Genomic DNA, 24,693 nt, shown 5'->3' on the forward strand with positions numbered 1-24,693 from the left:
TTATTTAAATAATAGTGTGATTCTTATTTTAATTTACTATCATTCAGTGAAATTTTTAAGGAAATGTGCATTTTAAAATACTTAAAGTTGAGAATTTCATGATATTCAAAAGACTTTGCATGTGAATTATTTGAAATACTGCACATTTCTTGTGTTTCATTTTTCTAAATAATGTGCTATAAATAGATTTGGAAGAAAATTTGTTTTGTGTATTTTCATATGCTAAAGATATTGGGCTTTTTTCTAATTATCACTGTTTTATTTTTATCATGCTAGGCATCTAATGCATGACTTCACCTATGTGAGACATTTAGTCTACCTCCAGATGACATACCTGGCCTTAAAATTATTTGTTAAGAAGGTACAGCAGGGTGATTGGACAAAAAGTACAGCAGGTAGGGCATTTACCTGCACATGGCAGAACCTGGTTTGATCCTCAGCACCACTAAGGTCGTCTGAGCACAAACAGGAGTGATTCCTGAGTGCAGAGCTAGATATAAGCATTGAGCACATCCTCCTACTCCCCACCACCCAATGCCAAAGAGAGAGAGAGAGAGAGAGAGAGAGAGAGAGAGAGAGAGAGAGAGAGAGAGAGAATAAGGTAGAGGAGGAAGCTAAATCAGAAGTGAGTAGAAATCATTTAGCCCTAGAGAACATCACTACCTGTGTGTCTGTATAAATACAAATTATTTGAAGATAGCTATGTTTCAATTGGTGCCAAGCCAGAGAAACCAAGGTGTGTTTAGTGTCATTGCACTTAGGTTATCACATAAAAGGTTAAATATTACTGCAAAGTTGTAATAGAAAAATAAACAAGAAGTTTAGGCTCTTGTGTTAAAAATCAATTATGAAGCCAAACAATATGAAAAAGCGTAGAATTAAACAGTCGTACCTCATTATAAAACTTAAACTTTTCTTTTACTGTTGTTTCTTTAAGTAAAACCTTTCTGTTCCCTTTCCTATACTTTACCCAATTTTGAAAATTGAGCTCTTATGAATTTTATATCAATCCTTAAGTAAAATCTTAACTTTTAATTTATTTTTTGTTTCGCTGCTGTAGTGTTTATATTAAATTGCATATCCAAATCCTATTTCCTTAACTTTTTAAATACAAATTTTCTTTAATTTTGTTACTGTTTCTATCACTTACTGCCTTTTGTAGTTGCTTATTTGGTTGCCATCAGAGCTTTGTAATATGATGTTCACTAGCATTTTGGAACAAGGACTTGTCAAATAGAAAACACTTTATATTAGGAGGGGCCCAAAAGAAGGTGGGTAAGAAGCTTGCATTGAATGCACCTGCCTTGATTTTGATCCCAGGAAAACCGTAAGGTCCCAAGCCCTGCCAGGAGTGTTAGAGACAGCCAACTAGCTCCTGAGCACTACTGGGTGTGGCCGATTTCCTAACCTTGAATGTATTTAATAATCCTTATAGATTTACTTTTGTCATTTTTTTACATTTTTTATTTATTTTTTTTACATTTTTAATTTTTATTTTATTTACTTTTTTTTCACTGGTGGTTCTCAGACATTACTCTTGGCTCTGTGCTCAGGGATTACTCCTGAAGATGCTCAGGCAACTCTGTGTGGTGCTGGGATCAAAACTGGGTCAGCGGTGTGCAAGGCAAGTACTTTACCTGTAGTACCATCTCTCAGACCCTCAACCTGAGTTTTTCTTGAAGTTCGAAATGAATTTTCTGTGAAAATTTCATCACCGGATGATACTATAACAAATCCTCAGTTTTTGTTATGTTAAATTAAAATTTAAGTTCTTCTTTGCATATTTAGCACTCTAGTACTGTCTTCACGTTGTTCATCAATTTGCTCGACTGAGCACCGGTAATGTCTCCATCGTGAGAATCGTTGTTACTGTTTTTGGCATATCGAATATGCCACGGAAAGCTTAGCTTGCCAGGTTCTGTCATGCAGGCGGGATTCTCTCGGTAGCTTGCCGGGCTCTACGAGAGGGACAGAGGAATCGCACCCGGGTCAGATGCGTGCAAGGCAAATTCCCTACCTGCTTTAGCCCAAACTCATGAGAACATATGCGTATTGGGGTTAAGCACAATACATAAAGTACTATGATAGCGTACATAATGTTTGATTATATTTTGTTCAAAATCACTAAAAAAATGTAAATGTACCATGGGTGTGTTTGGGTGTCTTTTCCATCTGTGTTTTCAATGTGCATCCTTTTAATGATTGACTAGAATTTCAGTCTAGGGTACACTAATTTATTAATGAAATGACATTTGGGGATTTTATTTCTCCATCTTATTTAACTCTCAATTTAAGGATGAATTTTTATATTTCTCACTATGAAAATGTTGGATTAGAAGTATTATATTTTATAATGTCTACATAAAATTAAATGATCATTGAATTCCTATAAAATATTTATGTAATTTTTCTAATATTGTAGCAATGATTTTTCAGCCCTACCATGGATAAAAATAATGTGCTACTTTTCCTTAATTTTAATTACTAATTTAGTAATCAAATAATAGACTTTATTATTTACAGATTGTTTTTTCTCTTACATATTTCTTTTGAGGTTTTTGGACTACCCTCAATGATGTTCGAGGGTTACTCCTGCTTCTGCACTCAGGAATTACTTCTGGCAGTGCTCGGGTACCATTTGGGGTGATTGGGATGGAATCTGTGTTGACCACATGCAAAGCAAGCACCCTACCTGCTTTATTATTGCACTGGCCCCTTGCTTTAGTATATTTGCCATTTAATGATAGATTGTTTTTTGTTTATGAAGGAAGGATATTATTTATTTTTAACATATAAAGTTCCTCTTTTAGTCATTTGTCTTTCAAAATTAGCATTCTAAAATTATTATTAATTTATATGCAGATAACTTTTATAAATAATTTTTAACCAGTTTCTGGCATTCATGTCATGCTTATAAAGACTTACAATCCTAAAGATAGTTTTCTTTTTGTATTTTAAGAGTTTTAAACATAGCATTACCTAATGTAGTCTTTAAAATGTATACAATGAGAATCAATATCAACTTTCTTAACATCTAGCAGTTATTCTGAATATTTTTGGACAATATAGCTTTGCTGTGGAGTAATATGTGGTAGTTTAGTACTTTTACATATAAACAGGACATTGCGACAAATAATTTGAGTAAAAGTTTAATTGAAAGATGATTTATTTTTGAAATTAGATTTAGTTAGATTAAGTGAAATCATCGGGAATGCATGCATACCTATGAAAGTATTAGTTAAGTTTTCAAATACATGTGTCTAGACTTTCAACGTAAGTTTGAATTTGTATGTATTTGGTCATGGAATACCATGATTGTTGATACAAATCTCCAAGTTTAATCTTAGCTGAAAAATTTATGGAGGATCCCGTTTCAAGGATACTCTCTTTCATATCATATCAAAGAGCTAGATACCACCTAAGTGTTCTGTTAGAGATAACTGAGACCAATGCCAAAAGTGCAATAACTCAGTAACCTCCTACTTTATCATCATTTTAAACTGGCAACATCCAAAATACTCTGACCTCTTAGAGCCCCATATTTTCACATGCTTAAATTTAGCTACTCCGACATGTAGATTTAAATGCCCATAGATCTGCAGTGATAATTCTTTCCTTCCTTTTCTGAAATAAAGAACAATTCATCACATTTTTCCCATTTAGTTGTTATTTATTGAGTCCTTTGTTTCAAACAGATTTCCTATATTTTAGGGACACAGGCGTTAACAAAAGACATTCAAAAACTCTTGCCTGCATGGAGATTATGTGGTCATAGAATTACCAACTAAGTAGTCCATAGCATTTCTAAACAGTGTTTGTAAACAAAGACTATAGATGCATCTGGCTGAGGAAGACCTGTTAGCTAAGTCATATGACATTTTGTCAGGGTGCTCAAAGACACAACACAGAGACTTTTAACTGAAGACCATTCTAGAAAATAGTAGCAAGTGCAAAGTTGAGAAATCAAGAACATTTGATGCTCAAGGTGGAAAATGTATTTCAAAATTGTAGATATATCCAGAATTGTAAAATAAAATGTATTTTTGGAAGTGAATTTTAAGAATCATCTTTATATTTTTTAACTTCTGATATATATTTCCTTAGGATTAAAACATTCATTACAAAATTAGTACACTAATTCAGTATAGACTTTCACTCAGTAAGATCTGAATCTGTTCAACTCAGGTACTCTATCAGAAAACATTGACCTAATCAGATTATTCTTTTTACGAAAACATTTCAGCTATCTGTAAAGTGGTCATATGGAAATGTCTCTCTAATAGCTTTATATACATTAAGTAATAGCATTATGTACAAGTAATGCATGTCAAATTGTTTAGCATACTTACAGACAGTAAATTTATTATTAGAGAGCCTGGCAAGCTACTGACAGTATCTTGCCCGCACATCAAAGCCTGGCAAGCTACCCGTGATGTATTCGATATTCCAAAAACAGTAACAACAAGACTCACAATTTGTTGTGAGGCATTACTGGTGCCCACTCAAGCAAATCCATAAACAATGGGAGGACAGTGCTACAGTACTTCTTAACAATAGCAATGAACTTAATTTTCACTTCTGACTCTTGAAAATCTAGACTGGCTATTATGCTCAATATTATTTTTTATGAAAGAACATTATAATTATATCATTCATTTTTCCTATTGATTCCCTGTACTTGATGCTTAACATTTGTTTTGTTTTTGCAATGTGATCTTTAGTTCTTGAGATCATACACTTGAGTCAGTTAATAGTTGCCTTCTGTTCTGTCAAGTGGGAAGAACATCAGAAGAAGTAGCCTTGGTTATTATCTCAGAGGTCTTCCAATATAGCTTTAACCATAAAACATATAAAAATCACAGAATCTATAAATGTAGCTTTAGAAATCTTGTTCAGAAAAAAAAATTGGCATGAGAGATCAGATATAAAACCACGTTCAGGAGAATCCTTTGAACCAGGGACTAAGGAGAATTTTAAGATCAGAAAATACTTTAGCTTATAAACAGATATAGTAATTGACTGAATTATGAACTTTTTAATTTTAAAAATAAAAATGTACTATTTTTATTGTTCCCTGGTCTTTCCTATAAGGTGAGGCAAAATATTTCATCAAATTTTTTTCCTCTGGATCCAATGAATTAAAGAAAAACTTTTATCATTAGTGAAATGATATTTCAACATAATTATCCATGTTACTAATAGGAATAATGTTTGTATCATACAAGGATATTGAATTAAATGCAATTTATACATAAAGTGTTCAAAATCATCTCTAGCACGTAATAAAATGTGCTAATGCTAAAAATAAGCTATGAATATTTAATCAATATAAATCATATTATTACAGTAATGCATTTCTTGTATTGTAGGTTTTGGTTTAGGAACAAATAAATAAGAGAACATTGAAATTAGCATAATTATTTGAATCTTAAAAACAGCATTTGCCCAATTTTATTAGGTAAAACAGTCCCATGATAAAATCCATGTCTATTCAAGCTTGAAAGGACAATTGCCAGTGTCTTCTCCAACCTTGTTATGCAGGCAATTTATATCATAATTTCTTAAAATATCTAACAGTATTAAAAGGCCATTTATTAATGAAAACACTTTCATGAAGTATTAAATAAAATTTAATTAATATAAATGTTATAGCAATATTTGGTGCTTATGTAACATCCATGTCAGGTAACAAATTAAGCTTGTTATTAAATCTCTGCAGGCTGGAAACAGCATACCTTTTTGTCTGTCTTAATATAATCCTTTCATTAGTTCCTAGGCCTAGAATCCTCCTGTGGTTATGTATATAAAAAAAAGTCAAGAGGTCTCTGAATTCTGGGCTTGGTTTCTCAATCTCTGTGTTTCAAGATTACCTTTCTTGACAGCTCCCCATGTAGATCACACTGGAGGGGAATGGAAACAGCATTTTTAACAAGTTTCTCAAGTAGATTAGTTATGTACATTTTGCCCAGGAGTAACATACGAATAACTTGTCAATGGAGAGTGAAAACAGGCATTTCAGGTTGTGTCAACCACCTTCCTTTCCTTCTGTAATCAAGCAGAGGAAAACACTATTTTCTATTTAATTATATTTCTAATCCACCCTTGAAACTATATATCTCAGCATTAAGAGTATCATATACACATAACTATAGTTTCTGCTTTTAGGATGAATGAATGAGGATGCTTACAGGAAAAATTTCTTGAGTATCCACGTAAATGCAATGCCTTTATCAGAAATTTTTATTCAACTACCTTAGAGCATAAGGACTGCTTCATGCTTACTCTAATTTTTCTTTGCTTATTCTCAGTGATTATTTAAAAATCCTCTTATCAAAGACTATATTCAACAATTGTGATAAACAGATTATAATTACAGGAAATAAAACCTAGTTTTGTTGTCAGTGAATTTTCTTGCTAGAGATATGTAAACCCCTATTAGAGTAAGGTATTGAAAGGGAAATTTGTTATTTACTAGTTAAATTTAGATTTTATAAAACCACAGTATGCTCATTTTTGTTTATTAAAATAAATCATCATAACAAAGATACATTTAAAATAGAAAATGTATCATTTGATGCCTGGCAAAAAAAAATTGCCTACACTTGTCAGACAAATTCCTCAAGGTCATAAATACAGGGACAATATGAATACTGTTGTTATATGTTTTACAAAGTTATTTGAGAATGCTTATGAGCTGGATTGTTTTACACTAACCATTTTAAGGGAAGATGAGCATAGTTTGGGGAGTTTAGGATTTCATTATAGAAGTGTTAGTGTGTCGGGGCAAGAGGGGATTATAATTATGTTTCTTTTGTACCATCTTTTCCCCCATCTTTATTAAGTTATCGTGATTTACAATATAGCCAATGACAGTTTCATACAAATACCATTGTAACATCTCACCACCAGAATGTCTGCTTACCTCCACCAAGTTACCAAAGGACTCACTAGTAGATTCTTCTCTCCTCCCATCCCCTGACCATCCTCCAACCCCCTTCCAGGTACATTTAGTTCTGTTGACCATTCTTTTTAAATTCTATTGCATTGGGTCAGTTGTCTCCCTTATAAGTATCTTAATATTCCACAGATGAGAGAGATCATTCTCTATCTAACCCTTTCATTATGAGTGACTTCAATCAACATGATACCTTCTATTCTATCCATGTAGCAGGAAATTGAATGATTTTATATTTTCTTATAGCTGCATATTATTTCATTGTGTATATATACCACAGTTTCTTAACCCATTCATTTATAGTTGAAAATTTGTGTTGTTTCCAAATCCTGGGGCTGGAGCGATAGCACAGCGGGTAGGGCGTTTGCCTTGCACGCGGCCAACATGGCCTGCCCGAGTTCGATTCCTCCGCCCCTCTCGGAGAGCCCGGCAAGCTACCGAGAGTATTCGATATGCCAGACACAGTAACAACAAAGTCTCCAATGGAGACGTTACTGGGCCCGCTCGAGCAAAATCCAAATCCTAGATATTGTACTGTTTCAGTGAACGTAATTGGACATATATCCTTTTAAGTTAATATTCTTGATGTTTCGTAGCAGATTTAAAAAATTTGTACCTTGTTTTATTCAATGAACTAACTTTTGTTTATTTCTTCATCTTTCCATGGTACCCCTGTGATGATGCTCCTTAAATACTTGTGTGGAAAATTAATTGTAATAATTAAAATGATTCACTGCAATTTTTTAAAAAAATCTATTCTGTAAAATATACTGTGAGCTGGTTTTAAACAGCTATCTTACTGGTATTTCCAGTAAACTTTGTAAGGCTAAGCACAACAGCATTTAATGTTTGTTGTTTCAGTTAGTAAATTCTAGAAGCACATTACGGGTCCTCAGTGCTTAAGTTGTAGACTGTATCACTCGTTCATAATCTGACTCTAGTATATTTGTAGTTCATATTTCATGAGTGAACCCTGAGAGTGCTCAGGAGGACAATCTGCTGTTCCAGGGAATTCAAACCAGAGTAAGTGGGATGCAAGGAAAGTGGCTTGTCCTCTGTAAGTACTCTCCAGCCTCTGCAGAATTTTAACTGTTCTCCAAATCAATGTGCTCTGCTCTATCATCATTTTCTCAGCTTCAATTATTTTTCTCTTATTTTATCTGGGGTATTCAGTAAGCCGTTTAACTATTTTTCATGTCTCAGATTCAATAATCACACTAATAACAAAAGGGTTCTGATAAACATAAAAGATTTATTATAAATACTAAAATTATTTCCAATAGTATTCTTAGCAGTATTCTTAGCACACTTGCAGTTAAACGATGTGATGCAATGGCACCATTTTTAAATATCTACAAATTCAAAATGAAATTCAAGCTTCTGGAAAGAGGGTCTAGTAGCACATCTTACACAGAAGAGTTCATACTGTTTTAAATTTGAAATAATTAGGGTGTATTTAACTGAAGTTAAAGATGACCTGCTATAGTAGTTAAATGATCAACCAAGAAATAATGAATATTTATGAACAAAGTAAAATTAAATAGGGAATGCATTTCTTTTGGTGCAACCCAAAACAAAAGTAATTGCAGAAATCTTATTTAAAATCCAAATGAAAAATATCTGCATTATTCAGATAAAATATATCTTCTTTGTGATTGTACAATAAAGTTTGTATAATTAATTATTTCTATATTAAATGTCTTTGTAGAGTATGTGTTAATACTATGTTTAAAAATTGAAGAATATGTTTTTTGGCATAGACAGGAATTGTAAGAGATCAATAAGATATTAATGTTTCCCTAAACCTCAAGACAGCCATTGTAATTTTGTACTATTTCAGAATCTTCCCTTTAAGAATTTTAGTCAATTTTGAGGATAGCTGTAAAAAATATTGTTCTGTACATAGGTTTGCTTCTTGATTGTAAAACTTGCAAAAGAAAAATAAATTTAGAAGGTTATTAAAAGATTAAATGTATTTATAACTGTAGATAAAATTTTCACTAAATTGATTTTTCTAACATATTCCACTCTGGCAGAAATATTATATATGCATTTTCATATGCAATATGTGTCACAGAAGACAAATACACATTAGATATCATTTATTATTTGTAATTTATAATAACACTGCACTGCACTATGCTGCCCTGTTACTCCCATTGTTCACTGATTTGCTCGAGTGGGAACCGGTAACATTTCACAACAAATTGTGAGGCTTGTTACTGTTTTTGGCATATCGAATAGGCACAAGTAGCTTGCCAGGCCTTGCCATGTGGGCGAGATACTCTCACTAGCTTGCCGGGATCCCCGAGAGGGGTGGGGGGCTCAAACCCGGGTCAGTTGCATGCAAGGCACACAGCCTAGAAATTATGAAGACATCTTATTTGATGAAAGTTAATCTAAAATATAGTCACTAAAATTAAGACTGAGTTTAAAATTTTAAAAATGACTATGACTAACAGATTTCATGAAGTTTAATATTTTAAACTTGGTTTTCAGGTATTGATTCTTAAATAGGGAAAGAATAATTTAAGGTCTAGATTGTCCTAACGATGTTCTTGATGGAATACAGAATATTTTTAGTATTTTATTTTATTATGGTATTAATTATTAATCATTAATATACAAATGCATAGGAGCAGCTCAGTTTTATTCCAGCGTGTTTTAACTATTGCTCTAGGTAATTTTCACTCAGTATTTAGTAGTTCCATCTTCGCAGGACACTTCATATATTTATCCACTGCCCTTTGAAAGAGATTTTACATTAAATAAATTTCTTCTGGTGCTACAGGTCTAGATTTTCTGGGGACTTATAGACAGAAATAGCAATAGTCTTCCAATTAAAGTAGCAAATTTTCATTCTATTTATTTTTTGTTAGTGATGATCAGTTTACCAATATTCACCATGGGTTTTTGAATAGCCATCACCCTTTATTTTTATTTTACTTAAGTAAAAATTCTTTAAGTTGAATGCCGTTCTGCTTCACAAACTTCTTTAGCTTTCCATTTGACTCAGTTTTTTCTCACATTGCTGACTATTCAACTTAAATCCAAAAATGTCACCAAATGGTATGCAGTGATATTTATAGGTAATTGTAACCCAAATCCTTAGGGAATATTACAAATACACTTATGTAAGGGGAAAACCCCCACACTTTCTGATATCCTACATGTGAATTGTCGCTTTTCTAGTCCCTGTAGAGTTGATTGTCATGTGGCAATTGTATTGTGACCTGTGATACAAAGAACATAGTTTATAATACTTAGAGATGAAGAATTTAAATAACTTGAAAATATATTACAGTATTAAGAAAATAGTCCCTTTAGATCAAAATTCCCTAACCAAATTCTCTGGAAATAACTGCATCTAACTGTGTTTAGTGAATTTAACTCGTTCATATTAAATTTTTCCCAGTAGTTATATGTTATATATTTTATGGATGTATTCAATTTATACACTAAAGTGCCTGCTCTTTTATGGAGACGTTACTGGGCCCGCTCGAGCAAATCGACGATCAACGGGAGGGCCTTTACCTTAGACTATTATAACAACGTGATATAGAATTGATGACTTTAACAACAAAAATGTATTTTTTTGATAGTTTGGGAAGGTGAAAGTTTGAGATCGGATAGTTTCTGGGGCGAGTAATCTTCAAGGGTTGGAGATAGCTGTAAGCTGTTTTTAGCTGTGTTCTCGTGTGACTTGGGAACAAATGAGGGTCCTCTCCCCTCCCCTCTATTCCATCTCCCCTCCCCTCCTCTCCTCTTCCCTCCTCTCCTCTCCTCTCCCCTCCCATCCTTTTCTTTTGCACAGGTTCTTAGAGCTTTAGCTTTGTATATTTGTATCTCTTTGTTTCAATTAATGTGGGATTACACATCGCCATCCAGCCGCTGTGATGTGCCAGGGACCCAATCCAGGCTTCTCGCATGCAAAGTATGTGCTCTACCTCTGAGTCACGTTCTGGACCTGGAAAACTCTTTCATCGATGATTTTCTTACTTAATCACTATTTTTTTGGGGGGTCACACCCAGCCATAGTCAGGGGTTACTCCTGGCTCTGGACTCAGGAATCATTCCTGGCAGTGCTCAGGGGACCATGTGGGATGCTGGGAATTGAACCAGAATCCACAGCATGCAAGGCAATCGCCCTACCTGCTGTGCTATTGCTCCAGCCCGTTATATATTTTTTGAGTGACCCATTAAACCCATTTTTTAAAATAAAAAGTTTATTTTTAGCACCATGCAAACTGTTTTTAGTATAACTTAATACATAAACTACACCAATAACCATATCCTCACCTGTGTCCCCTTTCTTCAACTGTTGTCCCTTGGTCTCTTACCCACCCTTCCCAGTTGCCTGGTAAGCTTCCTACTGTGGACAACTTCTCAGTTTCTGCTGCCTTTGTACATTTTTTATTCCTCTAATCTGTTTCTTTCTTCATATCCTGTGTATCAGAGATATGATGAGTATTTTTTATTTAATTTGTCTGAAAAAGTGCCTGAGAACAAACACATACGTAGAGAACGCAGAAATACAAAGAAATGTAAAAATGAGATAGAGCAAATGCCCACACATGTCATCAAGTTAAAACGTAAAGTAACCTACTGAGTAAAAAGCTCCACCTAAAAGGAAAATAATGCTAAACATATAATTCTTGGATTATTTGTGCAGTATGTAAGGCTGGAGCGATAGCACAGTGGTAGGGCGATAGCACAGCGCCTTCCATGCGGCCAACTCAGCCGACCTAGGTTTGATTCTTACGCCCCTCCTGGAGAGCCTGCCAAGCTACCAAGAGTATCTTGCTCGCAATTACCGGTGACATATTCGATATGCCAAAAACAGTATCAACAAGTCTCACAATGGAAACGTTACTGGGCTGGAGCAAATCAATGAACAATGGGAGAACAGTGCTACAGTGCGACATGTAAGGAAAACTGTATTAAGCATAAATCAACCTCTTGTTGAAAAAAAATTATTTTAGGAATTTGTCTTTATTCTTTAATGATCATTTCATTTTTGTTTTTACTCTGGATTATATTAGTAAATCAACTTTCATATTTTATTTATTATTGTTATTTAATTTGGGTTGAGATAGTTTCGGCCCCAAGACCTCTAATCATTTGCTTTACCGGATAAAACTGTGTGGGTGGTCGTGCGAGAGCGCCAGCTATCCTGAAGGGCTGGAGCGATAGCACAGCGGTAGGGCATTTGCCTTGCATGCAGCCAACATGGCCGACCCGAGTTCGATTCCTCCGCCCCTCTCAGAGAGCCGGGCAAGCTACCGAGAGTATCTCGCCTGCACGGCAGAGCCTGGCAAGCTCCCCGTGACATATTCGATATGCCAGACACAGTAACAACAAAGTCTCCAATGGAGACGTTACTGGGCCCGCTCGAGCAAATCGATGATCAACGGGAGGGCCTTTACTTTATATTTAATTTGGGGGGCACACCCAGCAGTTGCTCAGGGTTTACTCCTGGATCACCCCTGGTGATGCTTACCTGGGTGAACATATGGGGAGCCAGGAATCGAACCCGGTTCATCTGTATAAAAGATAATTGCCCTACCACTGTTCAATTCCTCAAGCACTGTACTTCAGCTTTTTAGACACGTTTTGCACTTCTCATAAAGCTAACATATTATATATAACCATACTTTTTATTTAGTATCATCTGTTTAGTACATATTTTAGAAATGAAATGGAAAAAGTCTAAAAGAGTATCTGATTTGTGCTAACTATAGAGATAATCCTTAGTCAACATTCTGGTTTGTTCACAATGAATTCTCTAAAAAAAAAATGATCAGAGCTATTGAAGTGGCAAGCAAATTGATTTCAAAAGTTTGCCTTTATATTTTATCGCGTTTTTGTTTGCTTGCTTGTTTTGTGTTGTCTGGGATTGGTTCCAGGGACTCACACATCTGAGGTAATTGCTTTGCTATTGAACCACATCTTCAGACCAGTGTTGACCTTTAAGCTATATTATGTGCTCAAGATAGAAGAACTAGAACCCCCAAACATAAAAAAGCATGTAACTTTCTATCCAGAAACAATATGTTCTAATAATTAAGTATATTTCTTTCCTACAATTTTTTAAATGGGAGGTTTTCCTCTCCCAAATTTCAAAATATACTCTAAAGCTGGGCTGGAATGATAGCACCACTGGTAGGGCATTTGCCTTGCATGCGGCCGACCCTGTTTCCATTCCTCCATCCATCTCCGAGAGCCCAGGAAGCTACTGAGAGTATTCTGTCCGCATGGCAAAGCCTGGCAAGCTCCCATGCCATATTCAACATGCCAAAACAATAACAACAAGTCTCATTTTGTGTTTCTGGAGCAAGCAGATGCCATTGGGCTACACTAGCATGCGACAGGGGCGAATGGAGACATTACTGGTACCCGCTTGAGCAAATCGATGAACAACGGGACGACAGTGGTACAATGCAGTGCTACAACTTTGTAAAGCCTATTTATTATTTGCTTAATTACTGTTTATCCTACTCTGTCTACATTTGTGGTTCATACCTAGCTTTTTTTTTACTTTACTGAGAAAAAGGCATTTTATTTCATCGACACTAACTCCTTATAATGCATGGTACATGTATATATATATATATATATATATATATATATATATATAATTTTGCCAGCTGTAATTTTCCAGAGATCAGACTGCATTTTTATACACTAGAATAGATAGATAAATTTATATTTTAAGTTTTTACATATACTGACTTGTCTTTGTTAAAGCCATTTACTAGGAAAAGGAATATGATATAAATGTAGAATTCGATCATTTCAGATGGTACATATATTGGAGAGGGCAAGTGAACTCTTGTAGATGAATAGAGTAAGCTGCTTTGCCCCTAAATGCTTGTTTGTTTCCCAGGACTAAAATCGATGCTTACTTGCTGCCATGTATTTTTCTGCAGCAGGGTTATCCCACAGGCTATTTAATTTTATCCTCATCCTCAAAGAAGGGAGTGTGTGTTTGTTCTTGCAACCCTAATGTCTAGCCTATTGCTTGTTGTACAGTAGCTCCTTTCTCTTATATAGAGCAATTAATTGAGTGATTGAATAGAAACCTGTTTTTTCGTAGTTTACTTTTGTTTTCTTTGAGCAACTTGGATTTGGAACCACAATTTCTGCTTGTCTACTTTTCCATTTCCCAATTTATAATCATCAAGATCCCTTTCTGGCTTTCACATGTTTCTCTGTTCTAGCTCTTAGAAAGACTCTTAAACTTAATTTCTAAGACAGAATAAGTAATGAAAAGTTTAGCAGGTGATTTTATCTATGGGGAAGGTTGAAGACTAGGAAATCTGTAATGTACCCTACTTGGAACATTTCATATATCCCTGATAGTTGTTATTCTCTGCGCTTAGCTTCTTACTAATTCATATCACTATTACTCTCTTTTGTTAAATTATTTTTTTATTTCACCCTGAATAAGCACAATCTTGGAATCTGAAGAGTTAGGTAAACATTGTAGAGTTCTAGGAGAATGACTGAAATTAGCATGAGATTTATTTAATGACATAAACGAATGAGAGAAGTTTGTCCTTATCTGTTGGGGAAAAAAATCGCAAACTCCATAGAGGGCGTGCCTGAGTGTGTTGCTAACTAAGTGAAATATTAAGTTGTGGATTTGCAGATGGTCAAAACCTCTGAAGACTACACTGTGGCTTACGTACGTGCAAAATGGACAAAAACAGTTGCCGAACGCATGCTTTTTAATATTTCTCACAAGTTATGTAGACTGACAATTTTTCTTAACTGAACTCTTCTGCTTTGATTGAAAGTAGAAGATTTCATTGCTCTGATCCCTGGAGTAAGACTAGTTGACTGCTCAGTTTATTTGTTTATATTTTTCAGTGCCTAATGAAAAAAAAATAAAACGACTTTAAAGTAAATATTCTTTAATTTCATAGGCGTGTTCATAGGAGTTAGGCCACTTTAATCAAAGACATACATAGTAAATTAGTAGACCCAGTATTTAAAGCTTTCAAGGCAATATAGCCCTTGGTTCTAACCATACAAATACATGTACATTCTACTTAGCCTAAGTTCTATTGAAAGTAATTTCAAAATCCACTTATTTTTCAATTATATTATCTTCTGGAGCATTAGTAGCTGTTAATAACAAATGCTGCCATAGTGGTTATAGTATAAACCTGTCACTAAGAAGACCAAACTCTAGGTCATGGATAAATAGAGGAAGGTCTTGTAATAAATTAATCTTATAAGATATCCTCATCCAAAATGTCTTGTAGAGTCTTGGGAGAGGTTCCCAGTAGTTTGTTCTTATGCACAAGAGTAAGAGGCTTGATTTTCCTTCCAGAAAGGAAAATCTTAGTCTCTGTATAGATAACTTTTACTTAGTCTCTGCATAGATAACTCAAGATAGTGCTCTTCCATATTTGTAAAGTAATCCTCAGTTGGTGTTAATGTCTTTAAGGTGTTACCACCACCTAGTAACATTATAACAATGTATTTGCATTTTAATGGAAGACTTTAAAGCTCTTGTACTAAATAAAAGTAGTAAATCTCTGTTGATATAATTGGAGGCCTGGCCTGAAATAGAATGCACTGGAGGTATGAGAGTTGAGCTAGGTGTCCACTGGGTCTATTCTAATCACAGTATGAAATGAAGTGTTCCCATTTAGTGGCCTGACTTCTGCTTCCAGAGAAAGGAAAGAGAGGGCAGCCTCTTTGGCCTGAGTAATCAAGTAATCTTTAACTGATTCATTTTCTTTGAAGCAAAACAAAATAAAGGAAGGGCCTCGATCTTTCAAACATTAACTTCCTTTCTATCTGTACCCTGCTCCTCCACCCTTCACATACTTTTTCTTTTCTGGCATCTAGTTTGAGATCTTAAAAATGCCTCAGTTTTCTTTCTCTGATTCTAGGGTATACCTGACATTATTTCCACAGTTGAGATGTTAACTTGATGTTACTTTTTTTTCTTTATATTTCCTGGAATTTTGAAGATTACTTGGAATAGATGGACTAGGATATTTGAGTGATTTCAAGGAAACGGCTTAGCATACTTAAGATATATTTGAATGTAAAATGTGAAACAAGACCTTTATATCGTCAACAAAATGACTGTTTTTCACATTTTCTGCCAAATCATCTTGGGGATAAAACAAATAAGAAGATCCCTACATCTTTGCAGAAAGAGCTGTAATAGAGTGGTTCATCATGGGTTATTGTAATGCAAAAAGAAACATTCACTAGACATAGCTAGTAAATAAGGACAATTAAAGTTTAGCCAGGTGAAATGGGAGTGGGCTGCTTGGAGAAATGCTTAAGCAGCAAAGAGGCAGTTTGTGTAACAGTGTCAAAATCGTTCAGAATACTGGCAAGAAATTATGTAGGACTAACAGTAAACCATGATGGAGCAATATAAAGGAGCGACTGGAAAAGTAGGCTGAGGTCAAGTATCAAAAGGGGAATTTTAATGGTGTATTCCAAGAAGAGAGTAGAACTTTATTTCTTTAAGCAGATAAGAAATTTGATCAAATATATTTTTGTTTTAGAAAAACTCTTCAGAGATCAATATAGTGTCTTACAGAGAATAGCAACTAGAGGGTACAAGTCTTGGTAAGTTGTGGAGATAATTGGAAGTACTTGATAGGGGATTATGTAATAAGGGAGGAGTTGATTTGAATGATGAAAGTAGAAATGGAGAAGAGAGGAAAGAAATCATTGGTACCTTCAATGGAAAATATCAAGCACACAAGAGAAGGAACACACACAGCTGAGTCCTAGATTTTGGGCTTAGTCAATTAGGTGATATTTTGCTGAACTACGAAAACTTTTAATGGGAAATATGCTGAGTTCAGGGTTGGATAAGCTGAGTCTTAGATTATTAAAGTATGTCCAAGCAAATATTTCCAGTAGACAGGCATTAATCTGCTTGAATCCCAGGAGAAACTTTTAAGCTATAGATGTATATTTAGCATATAAGTGATGACAATAGAAAAGATCACTCAGGGAGAATGGGAACTAACAAAGGACCATTGATCAATCCTAGACAAGCGACACGATTTAAAGAACCAACCAACTGAGAATGAAAAGAGTAAGAGTAAGAGATAGCTAAAGAGGCTAGAATGACATACTCAGGAGGCACAGCATAAATCTAGTATGTGCAAGGCTTTGAGTTAGATCCCCACCATGAATGATCCCCTTCTCTTCTTTTCTAACATCTATGGATGTGGCCCTGGTATCTCCTCAGCACCAACGTTTGGATTAAATATCATTGACAAATTTCACCAGGAGTCGCCACTGTAAAGTAACACAATAAATAAAAAGTTTCATAAAAGAATTTTTATGAATAAATTTGCCAGGGGCTGGAGCGATAGCACAGCGGGTAGGGTGTTTGCCTTGCAAGCGGCCAATATGGCCAACCCGAGTTCGATTCCTCCGCTCCTCTCAGAGAGCCTGGCAAGCTACCGAGAGTATCTCGCTCGCATGGCAAAGCCTGGCAAGCTACCCGTGACGTATTCGATTTGCCCAACACAGTAACATTTGTCACAGTGGAGATGTTACTGGGCCTGCTCAAGTAAATCAATTAACACTGGGAGGACAGGGACAGTGAAATTTGCCAGGGGCTACTTCCAATAGTATACAGTATATTTTTCATATTCTTTAACAAGATCAGCATTCAATCTTCTTGTCTTGATGCAAGTCTTCCCAGCCTCTGGCTTCAGGTGGTGTCACCTCCTTTCCAATATGTCCATAGATTCCCTTTATTGAAGCAGTTCTGAGCATTCATATGGTTTCATGTTCCACTCCTTTGTTGCTTTTTCCTAATTTTGTCTCATGTCTTTCTTGGCTGTATCTAACTCAGCTTTCAGAGTTCTCTTCTGGTGCTTCTATCACTATTGAGTTTTGTCTTCCTTTTTAAAAGATGTCTATATTGTCACCCGGTCTTCATTTTTCATTTCATTTCATTTCATCATCCTGTTATTCGTAGATTGCCTCGAGCAGGCCCCAGTAACGTCTCTTTCATCCTAGCCCTGAGATTATATTCAAGGCTCTTTAGGAGAATGAGACCCATCATTGTTACTGGTATTTGGCATATTGGGTACGCCATGGGGAGTTTGCCAGACTCTGCCCTGTGGGCAGGCTACATTCGATAGCCTGCAAGTTTGTCCAAAGTAGGAATGAGATAATAAGATATCATAAAAAGATGTCCTGATAAGATGTCGCGCGGCCGTGAATGCGGCCATGCGGTTCCAGGAGCTGGATTTTATAGTCTCTGAGTCTTGGCCGTTGATGGGATTACACGGCGCCAGGGGGCCAGGTGGTGGGTGTGACCCCCGCCTACTGGAATTTGGAGGATCTGGGTGGAGGATGCTCGGTCTTAATTTTGAAAATCTCAGCAGGTTGCAAATCTTCCTTAAAAGGTTTTACCAGTTACTTAGACTCTATATTTACTTCCCTTGGCAAAACGATAAGCTTCTAATGACTATGAACGCATGTGTCCAAATTAACCCTCATAGTATTTGCTTTGAAAAAAGTCAGTGCTTAATAATTATTAATGACCATTTATTAATAATAATTAAGTGACCACATATATTACACATGTTACTTTCACTAAATAGACGTGATATGTAAGACTCTCCTTGTCAGGCACAGGATCTCAGCTGAGCCAACATGAAAATGCAAGCTTATGAAGTATTTAAACGGAGGTTTTGATATATGTTGTGCATGGTGGCTAGAAAAATGATGGGAAAGTATTTTATAAAAGCACATTCATGACAGAGAGACAGAATGTGGGAATGTTAAGTATCTTTGTTTCAAAGATTGTATTATTCTTCATGTTATTCCTATAGATCTTGAGAGATTTTGCCTCTACTTTTGCTTTTATAATTTTAAGTTAATCTTATGAACTACAATGTAAAAGGCAAGCATCACTAAAATACAAAGAATGACATTTTTATTTGTCCTAAAGGCAGATCTAAGCAACTATAATGGGAATTTTGCAATGTTGTTCTACAAAACCCTAAACCTTTCCTTTTTTTTCATTTGTTTGTTTAGTATATTCAGAGTAAAGCAACGTAGTGGGGCTGTTCATTTAAATAGAATAAGGGTTAACTGATAACTTGACTTATCTTTTAAATGACAAAAAATAAAGAAATTGCAAGACCTTTTCACACATTAGATATGTATTGTCATTTATCATCTAGATATCAGGCTAGCGGTGCGAAGTAATAAAACATATCATCGAAAAATGTGCTATAGGTCTGAATCACTCTTTCATTCCACCTCCCAGCTAACTGTAGTATTAAATCAAACAAGCAGAACATTTCCTTAGGCAGCCATTGCCTTTTAATTTCCTGAAGAACCTTAAAATATCATTCATTACAAGTACTACACATATTTGGTTTTTAAAAGTCTCATAAATCAATAGCAGGCTGACTGTAATAATTATTACAAGTTAGTGCATAATTTTCGTGCTGAAGGCTGCATGCAGAACTTTAGCATATGCAAACGAGGCAATTCAAACTGTGTATAGATATTAATATGAAGAAGCAGGTAACGAGGTGCAGGCTATGAATTATGCATCAAGAGTGGCTGATCTTCAATGAGGAAAATGAATTCAGCATGTAATCTAATTAGTGATGGAAGTCTATTACATCTAACTGCAAAAGCAACCGTCCTTGAAACAAATTTATTTACAGTCCATGTTACCACTTGAAACAACTTTGAAATGATGTGTAAGACAACAGCTTAATTGTAAAATTTTTTTTGTTTATTTGTTTCAGTTCTAGACCTGGAAGACCTCCTAAGAGGACTCAAAGTGTCACCTCCCCAGAGAACTCTCATATCATGCCACATTCTGTCCCTGGCCTCATGTCTCCTGGGATAATCCCACCAACAGGTAAGAGTGCTACTTATTTATTCTGAAAATATGAAAAGGAGCCAGTGCCATCGATTTTATGCATGGTTATATTTGCATGGATATTTACACCTATCAGTTGTGTTCTGTGCACACTCAGATGCTACTGACCAGACTTGAAAAAATGTCATGATTATCATTTATTTATTGAAAATAGTAGAAATATAATTAAGCGAAGAGCAAGGATTTGTTTTTATACTCCTCTCAGAAATACCAAACAATAAATCATTATCCTCATTGTTCTCATTAAGGAACCAAACCATAGGGAAAATCAGTGACTTCCTCAGGATCAATCAGGTGGGATAGATAATGGTCTACCAACTAGGATTTTCTCATTCTCTAAAAATACCAAGTAGGTTGAAATAAATCTAAAGAGAGTCAATACAGTCAACATAATTTTTTTCTAACTTTTCTAGAACATATTAATAGTGCTGAACTGGGGGGGCAGGTTGTGATGGTTTATTATTTGGGTTAATACACTAAGTTTGTATACCCTAAGTTTAATACACCAAGTTTGTATTAGTGAGCTAGGTATGTAGCTCATTAGAGCACTTTCCATGCCTATAGAGAGGTACTAGCTTCAATTTATGGTAATATAAAATATGCCATCAAGAAAAGTCTAAAGTCGGTTAATATCGTTTAGAGTTGAAACACCTGTTTTTCGAACAAACAAAACAACCATATAAATCTCAAAAAAGGAAAAGATAAATGTAAACAATCCCAGCTAAGATATTATAATTAATTTTATAATTCATTATTATAACTGGTATTGAATTACTAATATTGAATTACTTCTAAGATTGAAACGAAATATTTCTATGAACACTGACCAGTGCTGCCCTTGTATTCCATTTTAACATGTGAAAAGCATAAAAGACATGAGTTTATCTTTCAACTAGTCAAAATTGGTTCTGTGTAATGATTATTAGTTTTGGAAAATATAAAAATTCGATTATTTTTCATCTATATTCAATAATTTAACATTAAAGTGAGTAACATTTCCTGAGGTTTCTACATTCTCAGAAAAATGATAATTCTTATACTTAAATAATTTTCCTGCCTTTATCATATGGGTAGGTACCTATAGTAAAATAAAAACATATTGAGCTCGCTTATCAAGTTTTTGTTTTTAAGTTTGGCTGCCTGATTGGGCTTTTGTGTAACCTTAGGAGGGGGTGTGGGCAGATGGTGATAATTTCCAAAATTTATGGTTGTCACTGGCTTCCATGACAACCAAAAGTGGAAGTTAATGAAAGAAAGAAGGCTCTTTGTAGAGACTTACAACACAATACCTCCTGTAGTGTTCTCTACATTTATTTGGACTGAGTACATGTCATAAATCATTTTTGATAATAAGTACCAGTTTAGAATAAATTCATCCTAGCAACAGAGTTTCAATCACATCCTACTTTCTGAGAATCATGTACACTTTACAATTAAGAAAAGAGTTATGTAAAAATCCTAAACATTCCCCTCTGTGCCAGGAGTGCAATTTGGATGATGCATTTGCCAACTTCCTCATCTTTAGGGCAGAAATAAAACCACTGATTTTGAAGTGGAATTTTCATATACATATTAAGAAATAACACCGTGAGTTCCAATATGTACAGTTAGCATTAAAAATAGTTATTAGATATCTATCCTTTTCAAATACCCTCATATTCAATGAATGCATGTTTTATAGTTCAGTTTCTTGGAGGTATCTTTTCTCTCATTGTGACCTTATAGGCACATAAATAATCTGCATTCTATACAAAGAAGGCAATTGTATACACATATGAACATACACCCTATGACTGAAGTAAAGAATTTATCATTTTAACATTTTAGTAAACAAGTGTTAGACCAGTGCAATACTAATACAAAATTAATCTCATCTAGGCATGTTTACCTAAAAATATTGTAAGAATGTACTCAATTGAGGATTTGTAACTCAAAACCATGTTTTCAGTGCTTATATTCATTATTTCTTTTTGCTTACTGCTACTCTCTAACCTGCCACCACATCCAAACGACCTCTTTTTGACATAATACCATCTGTAATATTTTAAGCTTATAAAATTTCAAAATCAAAGGAGAAAATTTACGATGTAGAAATATGCCTAGCATGTTGGGAAGTTTATTATAACAAATGCATATTATCTCCTGGGGAAACTCAGAATTAAGGACAACATGAAAATGCACAAGTAAAAGGCCATTAGTAAATCGATCACTTAATATGTTAAATGTAGCAGCCTATTGAATGCCTTATGCAAAGAGTAAGTCTGACATAAACAATTTAGACCTTTTACGTTTGTGTAGTTTGTATACAAATGAATTTTAATGCATTAATTGTAAAGATCGTCTGTGGTGGTTAGTCACTAGGTAGATAAAATGGAACATACGTATATAATGCATATTTCCTTCATATATCTTGAAAAAATGGAGCGTGAAATTATTTTCCTTTGAGCAAGTCTGTCTTGAAATTAGAATTCTCTGTACAACTTATCTAGGATTTTTTTTCCAAGATAAGTTTTTATTTAAAGACGTTTACTTGGAGAGGTGTGAGAATGGGAACCCTATCGCTTTCTGTTGATATTATAACAAATGCCCTCAAACTTGATGACTTAAATAAATGAAAATTTATTCTCAAAGTTTGGGGACGAGTATAAAAAGAGTAACATGAGGTGAAAATCAAGCTGTCAGGTCACAATATTAATTCTTTTTCTCCTTGAACTTTTGGTAACTACTCACCTTCCTCAGTGTGTGGCTGTCTCTAAATTTCTGCACTGGTGTGTGTGTGTGTGTGTGTGTGTGTGTGTGTGTGTGTGTGCGCGCGCGCTTGCGCATGTCTGCACGTGGGCGCACTCATGCACAAAGCATTTCAATGGCAAAGACATATACTATGTCTCTAGGGAAGGTCCTTTCTTGCATGCTGCCAGCAAAGATTTGATCTCTGGCACCACACATGGCCCCTAATGTCTCTGCATCTATGGAGTAGACCCAATAAGCAAAACACCAATAAAATAATAATAGTCATGAATATCTTTATCTGCCTCTCATGTAAGTATACTTAATTGTGTTTTTCGCCCCAACAGATCAATAATGACCATATTTCCGCCATGACGTTTAAAAAACGTAATAATATTCACAAAGAATCTTCCCATATAATAGCTTCCACATTTCTCATTATCACCATACCACTCCCAACAAGCCAGTGGGATTTTGTAAGAAATCCAAGCTTGGGGTTGAAGATATTCATACACATATAGTTGTGGGAGAGATTCTGTTCAATTTGATTCACTATGCTGTCCTATTATGTAGAATATTATCTGGCTCTGAGTAGACATAATAACATAATAATAACATAATAATTTGTTCAATGTATATATCTAATTTAGGTTTAGTAAAGGAATTCTGAGTTAAATAAGTATGCTTCAGAGCTGCAAATTAAAACACTGGTGTTTTACAGATTCTAAAATTGTACTAACATATTTTGCATCCAGGTTTTAAAATTCAATCTAGGGTCAAAAATAAGTGGAGCAAAATTCCTGGTACTAATCTCAGCCATTCCTGGGTGTTAGTCCCATTTTGTTGCTTTATGTTCCCCAGATGAATGCAATTTTTCTGTGTCTATCCCTCTGTTTCTGACTCATTTTGCTTAACATGATACTTTCCATGTAGTACCACTTGTATGTAAATTTCATAACTTCATCTTTTCTAATAGCTACATAGTACTCCACTGTGTAAATGTACCAAAGTTTCTTTAACCAGTCATCTGTTCTCGGGCACTCAGGTTTTTTCCAGATTCTGGCTATTGTAAAGAGTGCGGCAATGAACAAACAATTGCAGATGTCACTTCAACTATACTTTTTTGTCTCTCTGGGATATATTCCCAGGGGTGCTATTGCTGGGTCAAATGGGAGATCGCCATGACTTGGAGGGCAGCCACACGTGCTAGTGGAAAAGGAAGCTCAGATAGAGAAGAGAGCACCAAATAAAGGGTGTTGTGAGGACCTCCCAGGGTAGGAGAAGCATGCTGAAAGTAGACCAAACATGATTGCCACTCAATGCCTCTCTTGCAAAACACAGTACCCAAAAGAAGAGAGAGAGAACAAGGGAGAATGCCCTGCCACAGAGGCAGGGTGGGACGGGGGGATGGGGTGTGGGAGGGATGCTGGGACCCGTGGTGGTGGAGGATGGGCACTGGTAGAGGGATGGGTACTTGATCATTGTATAACTGAAACCCAAGCACAAAAATGTATAAGTCTATAACTGTACCTCGTTGTGTTTCACTAATTAAAAAATAAAATACAAAAAAATAAGAGGAAGGCATTATTTTTTGTCTGCAGGTTGTAATGACTGTGTATAAAGTTATTACAGACTCATTGATTCTTTAATGAAGCAATGTTTGCAAGATGGAAAGGAAAGATAGAATGCTTTAGTCTTTGTTGTTTTGAACACATCCAGCTGTTCTCTGTGTAAATTCTTGGCTCTGTGGTCAGAGGATCATAGATGGCACAAGCATAGATCAGTGAATTCAAAGTTAGTGCCTTACCCACTGTACTATGTTTCTGGCCCTGAATGCTTTAGTACATGCAATTCCTGGATAGACATATCACCATATTTTGCATTATGTAGTATTAAGAATTATATTTCTAATTTTAATTACAGTTGCTTGATATGTAAATCATCTAATACATATGTGGAAATATATACATTTATATTGATTATACTCAAACTCAAGTCAAGTAACAATATATTAAGCCTGTTTCTAATGTGGAGATTCATTTAAACTACTTTTCTTAGATAGTAGAGCAAAGATTTGTTATTTTTTGACTTAATTAAATAA

The 24,693-nt window shown here is 35.1% G+C and overlaps 1 protein-coding gene across 3 annotated transcripts in view; it reads left to right on the forward strand.

The window, feature by feature from the left end:
* DACH1 (dachshund family transcription factor 1) overlaps window positions 1–24,693 on the forward strand; it is a 426,920-nt gene that overhangs the window by 166,682 nt on the left and 235,545 nt on the right. For all 3 annotated transcript variants that reach the window (XM_056109866.1, XM_056109865.1, XM_056109867.1), the window contains exon 2: window positions 19,729–19,844. In XM_056109866.1, the coding sequence (XP_055965841.1) occupies window positions 19,729–19,844 (116 nt within the window). The remainder of the gene's footprint in view (window positions 1–19,728; window positions 19,845–24,693) is intronic.

This window comes from Sorex fumeus, unplaced genomic scaffold, assembly GCF_029834395.1.
Source record: "Sorex fumeus unplaced genomic scaffold, SorFum_2.1 ptg000008l, whole genome shotgun sequence".
Taxonomy (NCBI): Eukaryota; Metazoa; Chordata; class Mammalia; order Eulipotyphla; family Soricidae; genus Sorex; species Sorex fumeus.